We start from the raw sequence: 17,862 nt of genomic DNA on the forward strand, positions 1-17,862 counted from the left end.
AGGGCTTGCATTTCATTTGTGAAATGTGTAGCTCTGTACAGCATGTAACTCCGATCCGCAAGGCAGCCTCAATTTACAAATATTTCTTTGAAAATAACATATCATATTTTAACACGCCGTCTCCCTTCGGACCGGAGACAGAGCCCATGGGAGGGCATATGATGTAGCCAGGGAGTGGTGGGCAGATGGGTGGTTCACGCTGAAGAGGGAATCTTAATGCAGGCCAAGCCAGCACTCAGAAGCACAGGGGGAGGAGAGTGGCCCAGAGATGCAAGCACAAGACCAGTGTCGCAGCCATTCTGAGAACATAAAAGGCATGGCAGCCACTCTGTCCTATAACCACGGTTGTTCATCTGTATACTTTTCTTCAGTCATGACACACTTAATCACTAAAAACCTCAATTTCAAGGCCTGTTAGTGTCTGAGGTGTATTGTAGGCACAAAATACAATAAATAGTTTTTTAAAAAGGTTCTGCATGATTGTCCTCAGTCCTATACAGTAGACTTTAAGACTGATCAGTAAGTAATGTGCTCATGCACTCTAATTTCACTGTCAAAGTGCATGGTGCAGAGGTGAGCCTTTTACACGTGGGCTGTATAAAAGCTTCAGAAACCCTTGCCAGAGGTGCACGCTCCCCAGCACTGTGGAGCACAGTTCTCCAGATTGGGATGTAAGGCGAGAATCTCCCGAGATCATGCGACCTCTGATCTCAGCCTGTCTTTAGGCTTGACTTCACTCTGTCAACATGGCACCAAGTATTGTTCTGTTTGACAGAGACAAAATTAAACACTACTCAATACTATGCCATGTCACCTCTAACTCCTCATTCATTATTCTCCTGTTTTATTTTTTTAAAAGGAGAATCTTGTATCATAATTCAATTAAAAAACCTAATATCCCTAATATCATCACTCTCATCCCATGTCTTGGCCAGACAACTATAATTATTTTAGTTTATTTTTTAAAATTAAGTTTTACTCATTGTTTCCTCTGTACTGCAATCAGTTCCCGATTATCTCCACTTTGCAAAGCACACGCAGTGTGCATCTCGAGTATTTACTTCATTTGCCAAATCAATTAATTGCCTTCCCGTTAAGTAAACTACCCAGAATTCTCGAACCACCCGCCTATTCAGACAGGGAGGAGGCTGGAAAGACCGCTTTTAGGCCCAGCATTTACATGCAATTATCTTCTTATACAATTAACTGGATTGGGCTAATGAGCATCTTGCAGGCAGAGAGAGCACTGCGACTCTGAATGGAAGGGCTGAGTGAGTAATTGGCGGCTGGCATGTCGATGTTAATGGGAGAAATCTGAAAAAAAAAATGGTTTGTGCTGAAGACGATGGGAGAGACGAGAGCCACTCAGCCAAGAGGGAGAAACAAACAGAGAACTGCCCCAGAGAGTGTTCAGGACTGAAAGTTCACCATGAAAGAAATGCATGATAGATCAAGAAAACAGCTCTTGTACAAAAAGAAACTAAAGCCAAAACATAAAAATGAATCAAATTTACTTACAATTGGTGATTTTAATATTTCCTACTATGTTATGACCAGCTCACCCATCCTAACCTCAACTATCATAAATAAACATTTAAAACTGTTCTCAGACAAATGTAACACACCCAGCCCCCAACCCCAACAGAAATTATGCCTTACGGCCTCTACCTTTCAACCAGCACAGCTACGCAATACTCCACCACTGAGTGCATTGTTCTGGGCCTCCATCTTCCTCCCGGCCCAGGTGTTAACACAATACCAATCACAGGCCTCTGCTTTTAAGAGCCATCCAGAGCCCCTTTCATCACCTCCTCGAGTCCTTACACTGAAATTGCGATACAAATATGTGTCTGTGTAAGCCTACACCAACACCATTGTCCCACAATCTCTGTGAGGCCTCATAAACACTTAGCAGTTTTCCAAGGGCTTTACATTGAGCAGTCCCTCCGCCCAAAACTTACACCGCTGCATGACACACACACATACACACACAGAAAAACATACACTCAACATCCACACACACCAGATCACTTACAACTGACTGGTGTCATTTCCAAGTAAGGATTACAAAGAGGGTGATAATAAAATACTGACAACCCAAGATGGCAAGGGGAGAAAGTTGTTAGCTTTCTCCAGTCTGTTCGCCCAGATGTGTCTCGCAAACTGCCATTCTATCAGGTATTTTTAAAATGGAGCTGAGTGGGGTTTCAGCAAAGCTGAAATGGCTGACAGAGATTTAGGTGAATGTGAAACATTAGCATTGATACTCGTCCTGGTGCCAAAAAGCCACACTGTCACAAAACACAGAGTGGCTCTGTGAGCAGACAGATAGGGAACTTCCACATAAGGTATAATTTGACTGCAGTGCCACCTGTTGGCAAATGTGATTGCAACCATGGAAATGAAAGAACATTCTATTTCTTCATTTACAATGCCATCTTGATGTGGCTGTCTGAATCAATATCAGAAAGATGTAATATGAGATTGTAATATCATAAAGATGCTACAGTAATATAAATATGTAGACCGGACCATCACTCGGTCCTTATGACTTTCGCTCAACACAGGTAAAAACACTAAAAGCTGTGCCTGTTTTTCCCATGCCCCCCATCCCCCTTCCTCCATCTCACCCCCCCCCCCCCCCCCGCCACCAGTAGGGGGAGCTAGTGCTGAACCCTTGCTCATTTGCACTCTGTAATGTGTGCTGTCCCAAAACTCATTTTTCAGAACCCAAGCGTGCCGGATTGCTATTGATCTCTTGTAAACAGGACCATAATGAATGGCCTTTCTGCTGTTATTGCTGTGAAGGAGCAGCACGTTATTTGGAAAAAGACAAATGTACTGTGTGTGTGTGTGTGAGTGAGGCAGAGAGAGAGAGCCATAGAGAGAAAAAGAAAAAGAAAGAGGGGGAGAGAGAGAGAGAGAGAGAGAGAGAGAGAGAGAGAGAGAGAGAGAGAGAGAGAGAGAGAGAGAGAGAGAGAGATTCTTTTTGTGAACATGTTTCCATAATGGTGAAATTTTGACATCATGAGCACATTTTTTTTGGTCTCCAATAAATGTTTTCATATATATTCAGTATTTTTATTTATACAAAAAGCTTTATTTGAAAAGGCCAAATGACTGCATGTAGCCAACCAACAGCTAACTGACTCACATAAATTACTAAGTTAGTGACGTCAGGGTCGGATTCATTTTTTAGTGTGTACATGCCTGTCTAAACCAATAGTCTGTCATTATATTAATTTTATGCATATGTGTCTGTGTGTGCTTTTTTGTGTAAATGATCCATTGATCCATTAAAGTCACATGGTTAAGTACTGACTATAGACTATATTGTAGTTTTGACTGACTCTCTCTCTCTCTCTCTCTCTCTCTCTCTCTCTCTCTCTCTCTCTCTCTCTTATATATATATATATATATATATATATATATATATATATATATATATATATATATGAATATGAGAGAGAGAGAGAGAGTCACACACCACACACACACACACACACACACAAAACTTATACAGAACTTCCTCTGTGTGTGTGTGTTATTCCAGAAATTTTGCGTCTGCTGATGGTGTACAACAGGAAGACTTTCTTGTGCTGGTGTCATAAAAAGCCTTTTTTCCTGTAACTCTACTGTCAAGCCTGTTTTTGATGAAGTACCTATTTATTGTACATGTCAAAACTGCAACTCCACTTTCTTTCAGAGAAGCATGCCTGTGGGTTTTTTTTCTGACATCTCACACAATTTTTCTGCTGATAGGAATTTTTTCTTTATCAAACTAATCTTAACAGTGTTTTTCCAATAGTGTTTCTAAATATATTGGATAGTTTTATTCCCTTTTGCTGATTTGTAGTGATAATGGCTCATTAAACATATTGATACTTTTTACATTTTAAACAAGAAAGCTACCAAAATTGTTCTTTTGCTTTTATTTATTTTTTAAGGAGAGTCTTTTTTATGGAGACCACTGTAGTTTATTTAAGATCATTTAGTGTGCAATAGGACCATTAAACAATTATGTGTAAGCTTAATACTTATTTTGTAAGACTTCTCTTTAAGATCAAACTTCTCTTTTTAAACTTACACAATTTGTATTTATTAAATAATACCATACCTATTACAAGGATGGCTAATGGAATAGAGATATATAGAACAATAGAACATTGTGTATAGAACATTCTTATTTGAATTTTTTTCGGTTAAAAGTTCCAGGGATGTGTACACTGAACTAAGCAGAAATGTATGCATGCATGCTGGTGTCTGTGTGAATATTAACCTGTGGTGTATTAGCATAAGAATGTATGCATGCATGTACAGTATGTGTGCAATTTTCTGTGTTGGTATGCAAGTGCCTGTGTGAGAGAAAGCATTCTAACCTGTGGTGTGTATCCAAGCAGAGACCAGAATGTGTCTGTAGTGAGGGTCCCTCCCCTCCTGAACTCCAAAATGTCTGTTTCCTGTCTGCTGAGGGCAAGGTGTTGGCAGCCCTGATAATCCCCCTTCAGCTCAACACCGCTGCACAGCTTCACCAGATCCCAAGTCCCCATTTGTCCTAGCACATGCCGCACCGCCCCCAGCTGCCTGAATGACAGGTGACCTGGTCAATCAGCATGAGAGCAATTGTGAGAAGAATACTCAAAAAGAAGCTTACCCTGATGCATTTTATTTTTGCTTTCAGAAAATGAGTCAAGTTGTTAAAATCCTGTATTCTCACCATTATTAGACATAGCGCTAGCAGTAAGACTTATTACACACAATTACTGTCCAATAAGTAGATGCCACTAGTAGCATTTAACCTTTTCTAGACAGATTAAGTTTTAAATCTTCATACATATATTCTCAGAACAATAAGACGTGATACTGTTACTGTGTTGTTACTATGTCACTATTATAATGTCAAACAGGGCCATAGGAATTAAAGGGGTGGTAGGCTGGATCTGCTTCTTCAAATATGTGCTTGGCCAATGAGACAACAGAGTTGGCTGCTTTGCCAATTTTTGTTACATCTAACAAATTTTCAGATGTTAGTAGTTTAACATCTTATTATAAACAATACAGAATAAGAAAAAAATGCATTATAACCAAGCTACTCAGTTAAGTAGATCTTCCCATGAATCCAAGCCTACAGGAGCAGGCTTCTTCTTTCTCGTTGTTGAGTTTAGTTCGGGTTCAGGCCATATCATGCAATGGCAAATGCCTACAGGCTGCAGCATTTAAAACATACACTGACTCTATTCTCAATCACTAGTGTTAGCTATTTGCCCTCCATTTCCGAATGAACACACACACACACTTAAGTATAAACACAGATATCCCTGGTTAGCAGTCAAGGATTTTCAATTTCACAGTGTTTATTATTGCACTGCCTGGCCAAAAAAAAGGTCACAAACTCTAATATTTTGTTGGACCGCCTTTAGCTTTGATTACAGCAGGCATTCGCTGTGGCATCATTTACTCAAGCTTCTGCAATGTCACAACATTTATTTCTGTCCAGAGTTGCATTAATTTTTCCCAAGATCTTTTATTGATGATGGGAGATTTGGACCACTGCGCAAAGTCTTCTCCAGGACATCCCAAAGATTCTCAATGGAGTTCAGGTCTGGACTCTGTGGTGGCCAATGCATGTGTGAAAATGATGTCTCATGCTCCCTGAACCACTCTTTCACAATTTGAGCCTGATGAATCTTGGCATAGTCATCTTGGAATATGCCCGTGCCATCAGGGAAGAAAAAATCCATTGATGGAATAACCTGGTCGTTCAGTATATTCAGGTAGTCAGCTGACCTCATTCTTTGGGCACATAATGTTGCTGAACCTAGACCTGACCAACTGCAGCAACCCCAGATCATAGCACTGCCCCCACAGGCTTGTACGGTAGGCACTAGGAATGATGGGTGCATCACTTCAGCAGCCTCTCTTCTTACCCTGATGCACCCATCACTCTGGAACAGTGTAAATCTGGACTCATCAGACCACATAAGCTTCTTCCATTGCTCCAGAGTCCAATCTTTATGCTCCCTAGCAACTGAAGCCGTTTTTGCCATTTAGCCTCACTGACAAGTGGTTTTCTTAAGGCTACACAGCTGTTTAGCCCCTTGAGTTTCCTTTGCATTGTGTATGTGGAAATGCTCTTACTTTCACTATTAAACATATCCCTGAGTTCTACTGTTGTTTTTCTACGATTTGATTTCACCACACGTTTAAGTGATCACCGATCACGATCGTTCAAGATTTTTTTTCCGACCATATTCCTTCCTCGAAGATGATGTTTCCCCACTGTCCTTCCACTTTTTAATAATGCATTAGACAGTTCTTAACCCGATTTTAGTAGTTTCAGCAATCTCCATAGATGTTTTCTCTGCTTGATGCATGTCAATAATTTGACCCTTCTGAAAAAGATTAACATCTTTTCCATGACTACAGGATGTGTCTTTCGACATGGTTGTTTAACAAATGAGAAGCTACACACTGCATCAGTTAGGGTTAAACAACTTGTTGCCAACTGAAACATAATCACCCATGCAGTAATTATCCAATGGGAGGCTCTTACCTATTTGCTTAGTTAAATCCAGGTGGTGACCTTTTTTTGGCGAGGCAGTGTATTTTTGCTAATTTTTGTTCATTTTAGTGAAAGTCCAACAGGTGGCTCAGTCTGCATGTTCCTGGTAGGCTTCTACAGTGCCACTTTTGTTTAAGCTCAAAGTGCCAATACTGTATCCTACACCAGTGTACTGCTACATGCAAGGGCTTGTATGAGTGAGAGAGCTTTAAATGTGAACATGTCAGAGATGGGTAGTTAGCTAGTACAGTGAGGCCAACATATAGCTTGCTATATGTAAAAATATTTTTTAATTGACATACAGCCCATACATATTAGTGCACAAATTAACAGTATGTAAAATATTTATTAGCTAGTAAATACATAATGTAAACAGTATTAATATGTTTGTATATAGCATATTTGAAAAGCAGCTAAACTCTGCACCTTTTTCCAAAATCAAGTCAATCATGAAAGAGGCCCATAAAGGCTGCCACAATCCATAGTGTGTCATGCAGCCCTCCAAAACTGCCACACACGTTCCAGAATCCTCTGGGGAAATTATCATCATCCCCAGAGTATTATCGCTAATCACCTGTACTTCATCATGTCTCCTATTTAAACACTTTACTCTCTCTTACACATTGCAAAATATTGCCTCTGTGTCCTAGAGCATACCAAGCGTTATAAGTGTGCCTATGGCTTATCCATGCATTGACCTTTTCTGTGTTTAGTTCAACTATGAGTTTTGCCTTTTCCCTGATACACCTGTTTGCTCCTGTACCATCACCTATGCTTTCTCCTTGACTCAGTTTTGAATTTTCCCTTTTGGATGTGTTTGCCCATTAGACTGTTATCTGGATTTTTACCTGGACTGTTTTGATATTAATAAACTGTTCGCTTTATTGTCATCTGCAAGCATCTGTCCTCTTGTTGCGTGACAGAGGACAGGACACCACTACACTCAATCAACTAACATGGTTGTGGTGGCTGGCATGGTGGATTAGTTCTTTATAAACTGAATAGCTATAAAAGGAGTTATTTATGTATTCACTTATTATATATTGTCATACAAGAATGTTACATATCCAACGTATGCAACTACACCTCTAATGACACCTGTCTAGACTTGTTAGAAACAAGAAAATGTGAAAGTAGAAAAATTTAAATGTGTCTTTTAAGCTAAGAGCAATAGACTAAAGTTCAAATAAACATAATCATTTACATATTATAAAGAATAATAAGAAGGGCACAGTGGCAGGCAACTAATTTTCATATTTCCACACTGTCTCGCTGTCATTACATAGTTTTAAAACAGTGTACTTTCAGAAAGTCATCTGATATGGTCTTCCTCAGACAATTCCTCTCACCTGATAGCCATGATGGCGTGAGAGCGTCTGTCACCCATGTCATATAGCTCTCCTGGAGTGATTGAACAAAATCCTCCACATCACTATGGGAGACCAACTCCTTCCTCTTGCTCAGCTCATTGTCAAGTTGGCAGTGTGGAGAGAGGAAGAGTACTCTGGGTAGGAAGAGAGACTGCCTGAGGTTCACTCCACATCGCTTCATATGGCTGCACAGGTCTCTGGCTTTTGTCTGGGTAAACATATATTTAAACAACTTTAAGCAAACAGAACATGAAATAGTGAAATATTCTTTCACTGTTGAGTGAATGTCATAATATAATGTCATAATGAGCCACTTTTCTCCATGACACCTAAAAAGGAACTGTGATGAATGCCTACTATGTTTAAAGTAGTCCAAGGCAAGAGGCCATCTGTGCCAAGAAAAACTAGCCTGACTGGTCATAACACACAAATAAGTCATTGAGATTCCAAATTTACTGTGTAAAAGGTGATTCCCATTTACAGATCTTTCTTATAAAGTGTACAGCTAATAGCCATTATAGCATATATCACATTTGGGAAAATAATGAAAAATTAATTTTGTAATGTTTCTACTTCTAATGGTGCTTATCCATTATATCTTAGAAGGTGTGAAGGTAATGGTCACAACATTAAAGACAAATAACTATGACAGTAAAAAATGACATTATCTTCAATGACTTTCACATACATCCTGTTGATTTTCATATGGTGACATTTATGGACACACTCCAGAATACTGTGTAACATCTGCAATAATCTTCACTATTAATTTTCCAATCTTAACAAGTGCAGAGTGATGCAACACATGCAGTAACTTTCACAGATATGCTGCATGTCAGCAGTTCTGGTTCCCAGTCCTCTATTTCAAGACAGGGAATGAGAACTGTTGCTGTGTTGTTGCAGTAGTCCACTGCTGTATTGACATAACCAAAAGTTTAGTTTATGCAAATAAGATGCTCAAGTGAAGAAAACACTGCTCCAAAATAAACACCATGGGCATTTAATAAAATTACCTAACCTCCCAAACCGGTATCACAGGAAGCAGTTAAACCATAAGCACCACCCTGCTGAACCTCAGCAAGTTAATGCTGAAATAGCATGTGTTCATGAGCCCTTAAAATAATACCCTATCATCATCATCTCAACCTCAGTACAAGTACACTGTGTTTCTGAGTGAACACTTGTTCAAATACAGTTCAGTCACACGGTTCAGATTTTTTGCATTTTCCACTCTTTCTTCCATAATTGCTGCAATCTATATGAAGAGCCTGCTGTCTATAGGCTTTCCTGCTCTTTGTCGACATTATTTAATTCAGTTTCAATGTGTAGTGGCCAGGTGAATAGCAAGGGTGACTAGCTTTGCTCCTGGATATCTACCCTCCTGCAGACTATAATTGCAACCCTAATCTTTTATACTTTCAGGTGCTCCAGCAGACCATTCCGAAGTGAGTTGGATAAGTGCTGGAACTAAACTCTAGCAAATCTTTACGAGTAGGGCTGGAGTTTCCTTATGCAAAGTCTCTGAGGTGTGATTTACCACAATGGCCTGTAGGAGGTTGGGAACCTGGTGGATGGATGTGTTGGTGAAGTTCTGCTCCTCCTCCTTCACCTGGATCTGCCATGTGTTGGGACCCTGAGCCGAAACCATACCTGCCCACTGTTTCACATCTATGCAATACACTGCTGCACCTGGACACAGAAGAACATTCTGACCACAAATAGATTCACAAATAGGCCACCTTAAAGAACATCTCAGTTGATAATGCTTTTGATCATTAAAAAAAAAAAAATCCTCTAAAGTGGAGTTTCTGGAGTAGAATCTCACAGCTCCTATTACTTGATATGTGGCTGTCTGCAAGAATGTTGTAGCTCTTTAACAGGATTTTCAAGTATGTTGGTTTAGCAGTGTTGCTGGCAGAGGAAAAACAACTGTTTAACATTCCTAACTATAACTGCCAAACTATTATTGTTAACTAAACATTCTATCACTTCTAAAACTAATAATATGTGCTTGTGATTATATACAATTGTTTTTCTGGCATCTACAAATCTTGATATTGCTGTAGATGTAGCAGACTTACCTCTATTTTGGAAGTAGTTATACCGATACAGATATGGGAACATATGGTTAAAACACTAAGGATAATGAAAACTTAGTAGTCACCAATTAGCATGATGTAAATGAACAATAACTGGTGATTATTTCTCACATTCATTTACAGGGAGATTGTCAGGGAGAGTAATAGTTTAATAGATAAACTACACATTTACTCCTGGTGTCATGTTGACATGTCTCAGCTACTGTTGCTCCTCCAACTCCTGACCTCCACCTCTTGTTGTCACTCCTCCTACCTCCACCCCAGACACACACTTCTCTGCTACCATGAACAGATTTTCCTGGGTCATTCCTGCCTAACCTAACATTCCTAATATTGTGTAATCCACCTCGTTCCACCAAAACAGCTCTGAACCACAGAGGAATGGATTCCACAAGGACACCTACAGACAACATCTGAGGGTATCCTGTGGTATCTGGCACCAGGACCTTAGCAGCAGATCCATGAAGTCCTGTAATGTACAAGATGGCCCTCTAAGAACTGGACTTGTTTTTCCATCATATGCCATAGGTGCTTGTTTGGCTTGAGATATGCTGGAAAACAAGTCCGGTCCATGGAGGGCCATCCATTTGTGTCAAAGTATCATCCACATGAATGCCAGAACCCAAGGATTCAAAGCAAAACATTGCCCAGAGCATTATGCTGCCTGATGTTGTAAAAAAAATCTCATAAGACCAGGCCACCTTCTTCCATTGGTCCATGGTCCAGTTCTGATGTTCCAGATGCAGCAAGCAGCAATTCTGTATGTATTCCAACAGCTTTCTATCATATCCAATGTTAACCTTTCTAGCTATTTGTGCTACAGTAGCTCTTTTATGAGATCAGATCAGATCGACTAGCCTTCACTCCCCAACGGCATTAAAGAGCCTTGGGCGGCCTTGACCCTTACACCAGTTCACCAGTGGTCCTTGGACAAATGTTGGTATGTACTATCCATTGCATACAGGCAACAACCTACAAGACCTGCTGTTTTGGAGATGCTCTGACCCAGTCCCAGCCATCACTCAGATCCTCGCCTTTTTGTTCTGCTTCTGGCATGTTCATTTACTGCCCAATATATCCCACCCCTTCATAAGCATCAATGTAATGAGATAATCAAATGTTATTCACTTCTGTCAGTGGTTGTGAAGTTGTAGTACATCTGTGTTGATAACTAAGGACTTTACCATTTTGTCTGTGTTGGGTGATGAAGTCTGCTGTCAGTGTTGTGTTTAATTGTTCTTGGTGCATTTCACTGTTTTTGTTTTTTTTTGTTTTTTTTTTTAACTTTTGAATGTTTTTGGACTGTTGTTGGTGTCAAGCATAACACAAGTAAACTAGACCTTGGACTGGTCTGATTACAAATGTACAGAAAAGTGTGACCACTAAGGGAATAGCAGACCAAATCCATAGAACAGAAAAAAATACATGAATTCATGAGGTTCAAGATTAATTGACCAGACTGGAGAAATACATGCTCTTGCATGTACCTGTAACAATGATAAGGCTGACCTCCTCTCGTGCTGTCTGAAACTGGTTGGGGACTCGCAGGTTACAGAACACATCCTCCTTCTTCAGGCCACTGACTCTCCTGGGATTGTTAAAAAAAACCATGTTAGACAAACAACTCCTGAGCTGTGATGAGTGTATTCTGTTTTTTTTTTTTTTTTTACTTTTTAATGGTTTTTAATGACTGCAATTTTAAGGTAAGTAATATGCATTTGGAATCTTATATCACATAAGTGTTTTTCAACTCAGTCCTGGGCACCCACTACACAGTTCACATTTTTGCTGAATCCTATATCTCAATACATCTGTAAAAGGTATTCAGCATTTGTAATGTGGATCTTGGTCTGAGGATTAATGACTGGTCTGAGTAATATGTAGCTGGCCTATGCAACTGCAGCATTTGGATTTTTATGAAAAGGAGTTAATTGTTTCTTACAAGGCAGTAAATGGACTGATTTGCCCCTATGTTCAACATTAGTTGCCTAAACATTTATACTCTCAAACATTCTGAATACATCTATATTAACAAATATGACAGATGGGATCACTGACTGGACATGTTTGAGAAATTCTTGTAAACTGGGAATCTTCTCCTCCGTGGTCTGCACTAGGCTGTCTTCAAGGCCCAAACAACCCGAAGAATCGACAGAAGCTCCAGGACTCCCAGAGCCAACAGGACATCCTGAGCTGGAATGCCTAGGCCCCCAGGGTATATACATTTGGACCAAGTGGCTTCCAAGCTGTAACATTCTGCTGCGATACCTTATTTGAAACTGTCAAACAAAAGGTATACCATGCCATTATTCTAGATAGTTAAACTCCACAATTCCAGTTTAAAATTCATAATTCATATAATTTACACACTCACATACTATGCCTAACAGACAGTTTTTTTTACACAAGATGATACAATTAGTATATTATTAGTAGAGTAATTAAAAGATGATCAAAGTATGATCATAGTATTTTTTATGCAAAAAAAAAAAAAAACTATAAAAAGAAATGCTTTTTAAAGCCATACTAAAAACACAATGGTGAGAAATCGGTAAACCATTTCTAAAAGAATAAGCCTGTTATATAAAACAGGGTTTGGCAGCGTTTATTTAAACCTAAAGCATGTAAATTCAGCTCAGTTCGGCAATATTCGTCCTTGTAGGCCACATAAAACTTGGGGGATCAGGCAACCCGGGTTTGAACAAAGTCTCCACGAACACGTCAAAACGCATACAACGGCTACATCCGAGCGAAGACACTAACGCGTGCTTCAGCTGCAGCTACTTAAAGAAGCAAAACAAAGCATAATAGAAAACTCTTACGTGAGAAGCGAAAGCGGGAAAGCGGAGGTTTGTTTGTCAGCACTTTGACCATTCACTGTTACCGACCTAGAGTTCACACTAGTTCATACATCTAAAACACGACAACATGTGAGCAATGAAATTGTATACAGGGGCGATATTTCACAACCGTCGTTAGTTCCTCCTCTCTTTCCAACAGTTCCTAGATGTAAACAACAAGCCACGTGGAGGATCTGATTTCTCCCTTCAGGGATGACGTCAGTCTGCTATCTATGACAGGCTTTCGCCGTTTGGCTCTGCTGAACATTATTATTATTATTATTATTATTATTATTATTAATAATAATAATAATGATGATAATAATAATAATAATAACAATAATAATTGGCCTAATTAGGTTTTTATTTTGCTTAACAAAGATGCAGATTCTTGTCATAGCCACAATTTATCTATCCTACAAGTATACTTGTACAGCACAAACAAATTATTTGAATTCATATTCCAGACCAAAGAGAGCCATTCTCTGGTTTGCCATAGGGGTTAGGCAAACCACATAATATACCATACTAAAGCAGGTAGCAAGACTTAACATACCAATCTATTTTCAGTCAGAAGACACCAATCATCTTTACTGAACGTACCCCTCCATCTAAACCCTGCAGCCTGTGGCAAAAACACATAATCCAACCCACACACCTTATGACAGATGTTCCTAGTAGAGGTGGTAAACCCACACCTATTTATATTTCTTAAAAGACCATGTGTTAAAAGACCATGTTTTAATAATGCATGCATACACTGGCTAATGCTAGATTAGCTCACTGGCCAATTTATACTGTGCTAGTTGCCCACAGGGCATGTAAAATGTTAATGCTAGCATGGCACAAAGGACAGCCATTTGTTTTCAAATACGCCACAGTACGGGTTAGGTACCACAGCTCTGTCCTGAGTCTCATTAGTTTGAGTGAGATGGTGATTTAGAAAGTGAGCCTGACGATTTATGAGCCCGGCTGGCACCCTTTCATGCTCAGGATGGTGCCGGATTAAATCAAACTAGCAGCCAAAAGGGAGAAGCTTTACTGCAAGAGGTACAGCTAGTGGCCGCCAGGTGTATGAACAAACGCACGATACAGATCAGTACTGTGTCCCACTCTCTTTTTCTCACTCTCTTATGTGTATTTGTGAAGTTTTCTGTCTCTTCTTCTATATCTTTGTCATCTTTCTCTCCCCTGTCTCTCTATCTCTCTAACACATACACACACCGCTGTGGTAATCTTTCCACATGAAGACACAAGTAAATCAGTCAAGATTAATCTGTCTTTTTAAAACCAGTCCACCATCAGGTGATCTCATGGAGGACACTAAATCGAATGGCAGGAAAATGGTGATCTTTTCAACCCATGATGTCAGTTTCAGAGCAAATGACTTCACAAAGGCCACAGTATAACCTTTCTCAGACTATACATGCCTGACTATTTATTTAAGACTGATTTTATTTACAAAATCGTGTTCTGATAAAATCAAATGGAAATGCTGAGGCTTGCTGATTTAAACATGGGTTCATAGTGCATTTAACTAAAATCTCAATGCGTTGTATTATTTTCTTTGACTTTATTCCATTAACCATGCAACAACAATGCCTTTGAATGTAAGTAATTTCACATTAACCAATAATTGTGGGGTGTGTGTGTGTGTGTGTGTGTGTGTGTGTGTGTGTGTGTGTGTGTGTGTGTGTGGGTGTGTGTGCGCACGCATGCGTGTGCACGTTTATGAATAGTTAGTAATACAATTCAGTATGACTACAAAGGTTATGGGTGAACAGTTTTAATTTAATGAAGATTTGCACTTTCCATAAAATAATTTTAGATCATTTTAGCTCATTAAAGAGCACTTCTTTGCTTTTGTGCAGTTATGAGGTAGTAAGAATGGCTTTTAGTTGGCTGCAAAGAACAGTGTATTTTTATTTTTCAGTGTATTTTTGTCTCTGTTAAAGGTAAAAGGGTGGCATTTAAAGCCTTCTGTTACAAGAAGTATGACTAGATTGTATGTGTGAGAAAGAGTGAGAAAGTAAGTGAAAAGAATTACAGAGAAAGAGTTGAGTTTAAGTTTTAACATTTGTTTATTATGCATAATTATTAAGCATAATTCAGTCAGATTTACTTGATTACTGAAGGCACTGGCCTCAGGCTTGTCTGATATTATTAGCAAATATTATTTCACCATTGTTAAGAATGAAATGTGTTCCTTTTTAATTGAGAGAGAATCACATTTTAGATTTCAGAATGACAAAAATTAGCAGCAAAACATTCAGTTTACAGGCTAGTTATGAGCTGTATGTATCTGAAATCTTCTCCCACAATGCCTTCACCCAAACAAACAGCTCTTCCCCTGTGGCTTTATTGCTGTTTGCACCTCCTGCACTTCTTCAATAAAAGCAGAAATTAATGTTTCATCAGACTTTATTTCAGATATAGCATACACACTTCTGGCACTACATAGGCATAAAAAAGAGGATATTAGTTCAGAGATTAAGAATATTTAATTTTAGCATAAATACACAGGCAGCGTTTCAGAAGCCAAGATAAACATCAGAATGAGACCACAACACAAGCGGGCTGAAAGAGCCTCATATCGAAAAACGATACCCAAATCAGCTCATATGAGCTCAATAAAAAGCAATAAAGCGATTCCTTCCCTCACCACTGACCCACACTTCACTGAGAGATGGGCACGATAGTGCAGGCGCAACCTCAATAAACCCACAACAAAGGAGTCAAAGAAAGAGGAATTAAACCGATGCAGACGCAATATCCACTGAATTCAAGCGTAAGGCCTCCCTTACAGGCTTTAATATCGTCTCCAATCAGAGAACAAAGCAAAAACCCATCGTTAGATTATTATTCCTCTACGCTTAGCTATTGATGGAGAATAGAAACCACAGTTAGGAGTTTTTCTTTATTTGCTTAAGATGGAGTGCATTCAGCTTTAGCACAGAACCACACATCATATATAATCCAGTGCAAATGCTGAGGGCGATAATAAACTACAGAGACAATAGACAGTTAATTATAGTCTATTTAGCGTCATTGTTTTCTGTTAATGGATGTTTTGTTTAAACGATTTAGACATGCTCTCTCTAATTAGGCTTAGTGTTTTACTGTTCTCAATTAGTATCCATTATTAAAACAGCCTTGTTCCTAACAGGTGGTAAAATGCTATGCCTTATCCCAGTCATTTTTTTGCTGTCATTTTTACACCTTTGTATTCTGGATGGCATGACCATGACCTCAATGAAAGCATACAACATTTTACATGTACCAAGCCCTGTTCATAGAGATCTGAAGCCCTGCACTTTTTTCCCCAATTCTAATCTACTGCTCTGATATGTTTAATCAAAATGTTTTGGTTGGAAGTTAGACTCCATTGCTAGAAATCTTACAAAACTTGACAGCATTAGAGAAAAGTAATCCAAACCTTCCAAAGAAACAATAATCAATGATACAATGATATAATAAGGATATATAATATCAATATAATAACTATATATATATATATATATATATATATATATATATATATATATATATATATATATATATATATATATATATATATATATATATATATATATATATAATAACAAGCCTTAATATTAAGAATCAGATAATGTTACCACATGGTTACATATTGTACTTTTGTTGTATGCATATATTTTTAGGGGATTCTTAAATTATACAGTCCTGGATACTCACTACCTTGAAGGGAGTACAATATATTCATTATACATCCAGTTACAGTTATATATCAAAAGAGCTACTTTTCCAGACATGTGATACTGAAAAATTAATGGTCATCATTGATAGAATAGAAATGCTTTAAAATGTAAAAGATTTCCCTTTCTAATTCAACTAAAAATCTATGGGATTTTCCCCATATGCTCCCAATTCATTAATCTCAGTGTAAAAAGCCTGTGCATAAGTGTGAGGATTAGTAGGGTAAATGATTAAATCAGGACTTAATAAGGGAACTAGAGAGGGTCACATCTGGTGTGTGGTGGATTATTGTCATTCAGCTCAGTTGAAATCCATTTAGAAGAACCTCGGCCTCTGTTTAAACTGTAAAATATGGTTTCAATAATTTTAGACATCTGCTCTATATTTTTTGTTTTGGTTGTAAGCAGAAAACATGATGAATCTCATGTTTGCAGCTTTGCATTGATCATAAGTCAGAATTTCCATAAAGTACATGATTCTGAATGACAAGAACACAACTCTAATTTGAATCTACATCTTTAGATGTGGTTATCAGATAGTGGTGAACTAATTTATTCAAGCAAATCAAATTTCTTTTGGATAAATTCTATATAGGGCTGGTGTAGATTTAAATCATTTTAAAGATATTTACTATTCATTAGGTGTAAGTAAGCATTCTGTAGTTGTGTCCTCAGTATCAGAATGGCAAGATAATATATAATAGTACAATGAGCCTCAATAAAGGCCTGTATTTTTCACCCAGTTCACTCCAATTACCAGACAAATAGACTACTGAGGCAAAACTCAGTTATTTAATTTGGTTCCCACCAGTCATTTCCACTAAGGGATAAACAAATGCCACTAAGCTCTTGATAAACAAGACTTCCTAAGTCACTGTTTTATATTAACTTACAAGACATTCGTGCTCATAAACACATAATGTGTGAAGGACATTGCAGAGCTGATTAAATGATTCATCAAGGCCCATAATGATTTTCGGTTTCAAGTATCAAGTTCTCTCTACTATATATGTTACAAATAATTTATGCAAAGTAAAGAAATAAATGTATGAAGTAAAATCTCAACCCTGTATTTGCCCCTACGTTTCCCTGACTAAAAAGAGAACCTGCAGAGAACAGCCATTCTGCTTGACCATATATGTTTCTCTTAATTCTCAAGTTTGGATCTCTAATATGTAATATCTAATATCTCTTCTATCATTACCATAGAGTACCATATGATCTTAAGTGTTCATTTAAGACCAGCCAGTCACATTG

At 38.4% G+C, this 17,862-nt stretch overlaps 1 protein-coding gene across 1 annotated transcript in view; it reads right to left on the reverse strand.

Moving 5' to 3' along the window:
• si:zfos-911d5.4 overlaps positions 1-12,945 on the reverse strand; it is a 29,019-nt gene extending 16,074 nt beyond the window's left edge. The window contains exons 1-6 of the mRNA XM_035533863.1: positions 12,854-12,945; positions 12,090-12,310; positions 11,519-11,619; positions 9,470-9,621; positions 7,912-8,140; positions 4,380-4,600 (exon numbers count right to left, since the gene is read on the reverse strand). Coding sequence (XP_035389756.1) covers positions 4,380-4,600; positions 7,912-8,140; positions 9,470-9,621; positions 11,519-11,619; positions 12,090-12,286 — 900 coding nt within the window. The 5' untranslated portion in view covers positions 12,287-12,310; positions 12,854-12,945. The remainder of the gene's footprint in view (positions 1-4,379; positions 4,601-7,911; positions 8,141-9,469; positions 9,622-11,518; positions 11,620-12,089; positions 12,311-12,853) is intronic.
• Between the last annotated feature and the right edge of the window lie 4,917 nt (positions 12,946-17,862).

This window comes from Electrophorus electricus, chromosome 14 (assembly GCF_013358815.1).
Source record: "Electrophorus electricus isolate fEleEle1 chromosome 14, fEleEle1.pri, whole genome shotgun sequence".
Lineage (NCBI taxonomy): Eukaryota > Metazoa > Chordata > Actinopteri > Gymnotiformes > Gymnotidae > Electrophorus > Electrophorus electricus.